Below are 5748 nucleotides of genomic sequence, written 5' to 3'. Positions count from 1 at the left end.
AGCACTTAGAACAGTGCTCTGCACATAGTAAGCGCTTAACAAATGCCAGCATTATTATTATTATTATTATGTTCAGAGCACTGTATTAAGCGTTTGGGAGAGTCCAGTAGAACAATAAAGCAGACCCATTCCCTGCACACAACCAGAGCCCATCGTCCCCGCGTTCTACAACCTGTCCGGCTCCCGGCCTCTCCTCCGGGGAAAAGTCAGTCAGTCAATGGTATTTATTGAGTGCTTACCTTGTGCAGAGCACTGTACTAAGCGCTTGGGAGAGTCCAGTAGAACAATAGAACAGACACATTCCCTGCACACAACCAGAGCCCATCATCCCCGCGTTCCACAACCCGCCCAGCCCCAGGCCTCTCCTCCGGGAAACAGTCAGTCAGTCAATCAGTGGTATTTATTTTGTTTTGTTTGTTTGTTTTGCTCTGGTTGTGGGCGGGGAATGTGTCTGTTTATTGTTCTATTGGACTCTCCCAAGCGCTTAGTACAGTGCTCTGCACTCATTCATTCAGTCATTCATTCAATCGTATTTATTGAGCGCTTACCGTGTGCAGAGCACTGTACTAAGCGCTTGGGGAGTATAAGTTGGCAACATATAGAGATGGTCAATCAATCAATCAATCAATCAATCGCATTTATTGAGCGCTTACTATGTGCAGAGCACTGTACTAAGCGCTTGGGAAGTACAAATTGGCAACACATAGAGACAGTCCCTACCCAACAGTGGGCTCACAGTCTAAAAGGGGGAGACAGAGAACAGAACCAAACATACCAACAAAATAAAATAGGATAGAAATGTACAAGTAAAATAAATAAATAAATAAATAAATAGAGTAATAAATCTGTACAACCATATATCCATATATACAGGTGCTATGGGGAAGGGAAGGAGGTAAGATGGGGGGGATGGAGAGGGGGACGAGGGGGAGAGAGGGGGAGAGAGGGGGAGATGGTCCCTACCCAACAGTGGGCTCAGTAAGCATTCAATAAATACCACTCACTGACTGACTGACTGTGAGCCCACTGTTGGGTAGGGACCGTCTCTATATGTTGCCAACTTGTACTTTCCAAGCGCTTAGTACAGTGCTCTGCACACAGTAAGCGCTCAATAAATACGATTGATTGATTGATTGATTGATTGATTGACTGGAGTAAAACATCCACCAGTTGATCGGTCACTTCATCAAGCCATCCTGTCTCCATGTTTTGTTGCGTTGTCCGTCTCCCCCTCCTAGACCGCGAGCCCGTTGTTGGGTAGGGACCGTCTCTATATGTTGCCGACTTGGACTTCCCAAGCGCTTAGTACAGTGCTCTGCCCACAGTAAGTGCTCAATAAATACGAATGAATGAATGAATGAATGCCCACAACCAGAGACCATCGCCCCTGTGTTCTACCACCTGTCCGGCCCCCAGCCTCTCCTCCAGGGAACAGTCAGTTAGTCCGTCAGTGGTATTTATTGAGTGCTTACTGTGTTCAGAGCACTGGACTAAGCGCTTGGGAGAGTCCAATAGAACAATATATGTTTGTACGTATTTATTACTCTATTTATTTATTTTATTTGTAGATATTTATTGATTTTATTTTGTTAATATGTTTTGTTTTCTTGTCTGTCTCCCCCTTCGAGACTGCGAGCCCGCTGTTGGGTCGGGACCGTCTCTTTATGTTGTCAACTTGGACTTCCCAAGCGCTTAGTCCAGTGCTCTGCACACAGTAAGCGCTCAGTAAATACAATTGAATGAATGAATGAATAAATACGATTGAATGAATGAATGAATGAATGCCCACAACCAGAGACCATTGTCTCCGCGCTCTAAAACTTGTCCGGCTCCCGGCCTCTCCTCCAGGGAACAGTCAGTTAGTCCATCAGTGGTATTTATTGAGCGCTTACCGTGTTCAGAGCACTGGACTAAGCGCTTGGGAGAGTCCAGTAGAACAACAGAACAGATACGGTCCCTGCTCGCATCTAGAGCTCTTCGTCACCATGTTCTACCATCTGTCCGGATCCCGGCCTCTCCTCCGGGGAACAGTCAGTTAGTCAGTCAGTGGTATTTATTGAGCGCTTACCGTGTTCAGAGCACTGTACTAAGCGCTTGGGAGAGTCCAGTAGAACAACAGAACAGACACATTCCCTGCCCACATCTAGAGCTCTTCGTCACCGTGTTCTACCATCAGTCCGGCTCCCAGCCTCTCTTCCGGGGAACAGTCAGTTAGTCAGTTCCTTCCCTTCCCCACAGCACCTGTATAAATGTATACATGTTTGTACATATTTATTACTCTATTTATTTATGTAACTTGTACACATCTATTCCATTTATTTTACTTTGTTAATATGTTTGGTTTTGTTCTCTGTCTCCCCCTTCTAGACTGTGAGCCCACTGTTGGGTAGGGACCGTCTCTAAATGTTGCCAACAACTTGTACTTCCCAAGCGCTTAGTCCAGTGCTCTGCACACAGCAAGCACTCAATAAATACGATTGATTGATTGATTGATTGGTATTTATTGAGTGCTTACCGTATTCAGAGCACTGGACTAAGCACTTGGGACAGTCCGGTAGAACAACAGAACAGACACATTCCCTGCCCACATCCAGACCTATTCGTCACCGTGTTCTACCACCTGTCCGGCTCCCGGCCTCTCCTCCGGGGAACAGTCAGCTAGTCCGTCAGTGGTATTTATTGAGCGCTTACCGTGTTCAGAGCACTGGACTAAGCGCTTGGGAGAGTCCATTAGAACAACAGAACAGACACATTCCCTGCCCACATCTAGAGCTCTTCGTCACCGTGTTCTACCATCTGTCCGGCTCCCGGCCTCTCCTCAGGGGAACAGTCAGTTAGTCCGTCAGTGGTATTTACTGAGCGCTTACCATGTTCAGAGCACTGGACTAAGCGCTTGGGAGAGTCCATTAGAACAACAGAACAGACACATTCCCTGCCCACATCTAGACCTCTTCATCGCCGTGTTCTACCACCTGTCCGGCTCCCGGCCTCCCCTCCGGGGAGCAGTCAGTCAGTCAGTCAGTGGTATTTATGGAGCACTTACCACGTTCAGAGCACTGGACTAAGCACTTGGGAGAGTCCAATAGAACTACAAAAAGAGACGTTCCCTGCCCTCAGTGAGCCGACGGCCCCGAGGTGGGGACAAGAGGCTGGACCTCTTTGGTGTGGAGGCGCACCCCGCCCCCCAGAGCGGGCCGTCCCGTGCGCCCACACACGGTCCAGGGCAGCGGCCATGGATGCCAGGTGGGCGGAAGGGCAGCACCCTGGCTCTGCCGGTCGGGCCGGATGCTGGCGGGGGCGGGACGATTGAGGGCAGAGGAGGACCGGGGCAGCGGGCGGCCCTAGGCCCGGCCTCAAAAGGGCCCCGCACAGAGGCGGGGGACAGACCAGGCCCGACAACACCACTGGCAGCGGGACAGGCCGAGGCCGAGGCCACCGCTCCCTCTCCAGCCTCAGCCCCCTTTCCGGTTCCCGGGGATCCCCCTCCCCGCTCCCAAGGGCCCGCTGCCATTCCCCTCCGTAGGCCCCAGGCCCCGGTCTTCGCAGCCCCGGGTTTCCCGCTCTTGTTGCTGCTCGTCGGTGCCCAGGCCGGGGTCATCTCGCCTTCCTCCCCGAGGGTCGGAGGCCGGGGCAGGAGAGCCATGGCCGAGGCTGGAAGCCGGGAGCTCCCCAGGGAGCACGCCTTCCTGCCCGAACCCTTCGACGGGTCTCGGGGGGACGCGGGCCGGTGGTTGCACCAGCTGGAGGTCGTCGCCGACCTCAACAACTGGGACGAGGCCACCAAGCTGCGCTTCCTGGGCTCGGCCCTGCGCGGCGGGCCGCTCGACCTGTACGGGGGGCTCGGCCCCGAGGCCCGCCACAACTACCCGGCCGTCCGGGCCGCCCTCCTCGGGGCCTTCGGCGGGCCCGGCCCCCGGGAGATCCTCCTGGCCCTCAGCATGGGCAAGGGCTACTACCTCAAGGGCAGCATCGAGGGGGTCCCCGTGCGCTTCCTGGTGGACTCCGGGGCCCAGGTGTCCGTGGCCCACCCCGACCTGTGGGAGCGGGCCACCGACGGGGACCCGGACACCCTCCGGCCCTTCGAGAACGTGGTCAGGGTGGCCAACGGGGCCGAGCTGAAGATCCTGGGCGTCTGGGACACGGTCGTCACCCTGGGCAAGCTGGAGATGGACGCCCAGTTCCTGGTGGCCGGCGAGGCCGCGGAAGAGGCCATCATCGGCACGGACCTGCTTCAGGACCACGGCGCCATCCTGGACTTCAAGCACCACACCTGCACCCTCAAGGGCAAAAAGTTCCGCCTGCTGCCCGTGGGAGGATCCCTGGAGGAGGAGTTCGACCTGGAGCTCATCGAAGAGCGGCCCTGAGGCTCGCGACGACCGCCGCGGCTCCCTTCCTCCTCATCCTCCTCCTCCTCCAACCTCCATCCCGGTTCCCCTTCATTCCCGCCTTCCGTCCCTCGAAGTCTCTCTCAGAGTTTCAACGCCCGTAGGCCTCTCTCTGGAGAAGGCCCCGTCCGGGGGACGGGGAAGGCCGCCCATCCCTCCCTTGTCCAAAGTGGTGTTCGACCAGTAAGGGGGTCGCGGAGGGGAAGGGCTGGGTTTGCTTGGGGGATGGAAAAGGGAGCCTGGGCATCCCGAATTGCGTGGTTCGCGTTTCCCCACTATCCCTGCTTGAACCAATAAAGAATAATTGGCCACACACGATGAGCGGTGTACTGATGGGGGGATCCGGGGAGAGGAGGAGAAGGGAGGGATGGAGGATGGCAAGAGGGAAGAGGGGGGAACGATGGGGAAGGGTGGGGGGAGACAATAATAATAATAATTATTATTATTATTATGGTATTCGTTAAGCTCTTACTATGCTTACTCACTAGAGAAGCAGCGTGGCTCAGTGGAAAGAGCCCAGGCTTTGGAGTCAGAGGTCGTGGGTTCAAATCCCGGCTCCATCAGTTGTCAGCTGTGTGACTTAGGCAAGTCACTTCACTTCTCTGGGCCTCAGTTCCCTCATCTGTAAAATGAGGATTAAGACTTAATACGACTTAATCATTTAATACGATTGAATGAATGAAAGAATGAATTGGGATGAAGACTGTGAGGCCCCCATGGGACAACCTCATCATCTTGTAACCTCCCCAGCGCTTAGAATGGTGCTTTGCACAGAGTAAGCTCTTTTAATAAATGTCATCATTATTATTATGTGCCAAGCGCTGTTCTAAGCGCTGAGGTAGACACAGGGTAATCAGGTTGTACCACATGGGGCTCACAGTCTTCATCCCCATTCATTCATTCATTCTTTCAATCATATTTAATAATAATAATAATAATGATGATGATAGCATTTATTAAGCACTTACTATGTGCAAAGCACTGTTCTAAGCCGGGAGGAGGTTACAAGATGATGAGGTTGTCCCATGGTGGGCTCACAGTCTTCATCCCAATTCATTCTTTCATTCATTCAATCATATTTAATAATAATAATAATAGCATTTATTAAGCACTTACTATGTGCAAAGCACTGTTCTAAGTGTGGGGGAGCTTACAAGGTGATGAGGTTGTCCCAAGGGGGGCTCACAGTCTTCATCCCCATTTGACAGATGAGGTAACTGAGGCCCAGAGAAGTGACTTGCCCAAAGTCTCACAGCTGACAAATGGAGGAGCCGGGATTTGAACCCCTGACCTCTGACTCCAAAGCCCGGGCTCTTTCCACTGAGCCATGCTGCTTCTCTCTTTATTGAGTGCTTACTGTGTG

General features: G+C 52.9%; 1 protein-coding gene across 1 annotated transcript; it reads left to right on the top strand.

The window, feature by feature from the left end:
* The first annotated feature begins 3641 nt into the window (after positions 1–3641).
* On the top strand, positions 3642–4364 carry ASPRV1 (aspartic peptidase retroviral like 1). The gene has a single exon (XM_038747174.1). The coding sequence runs from the start codon at positions 3642–3644 to the stop codon at positions 4362–4364; it is 723 nt and encodes a 240-aa protein (XP_038603102.1).
* Positions 4365–5748: the final 1384 nt, after the last annotated feature.

Source organism: Tachyglossus aculeatus, chromosome 5 (genome assembly GCF_015852505.1).
Source record: "Tachyglossus aculeatus isolate mTacAcu1 chromosome 5, mTacAcu1.pri, whole genome shotgun sequence".
NCBI classification, from domain to species: domain Eukaryota; kingdom Metazoa; phylum Chordata; class Mammalia; order Monotremata; family Tachyglossidae; genus Tachyglossus; species Tachyglossus aculeatus.
This window is presented reverse-complemented; position numbering and strand designations above follow the sequence as displayed.

Excerpts from the sequence above, each read along its gene's own strand:
- ASPRV1 (XM_038747174.1), top strand. The coding sequence starts at position 3,642 with ATGGCCGAGGCTGGAAGCCGGGAGCTCCCCAGGGAGCACGCCTTCCTG.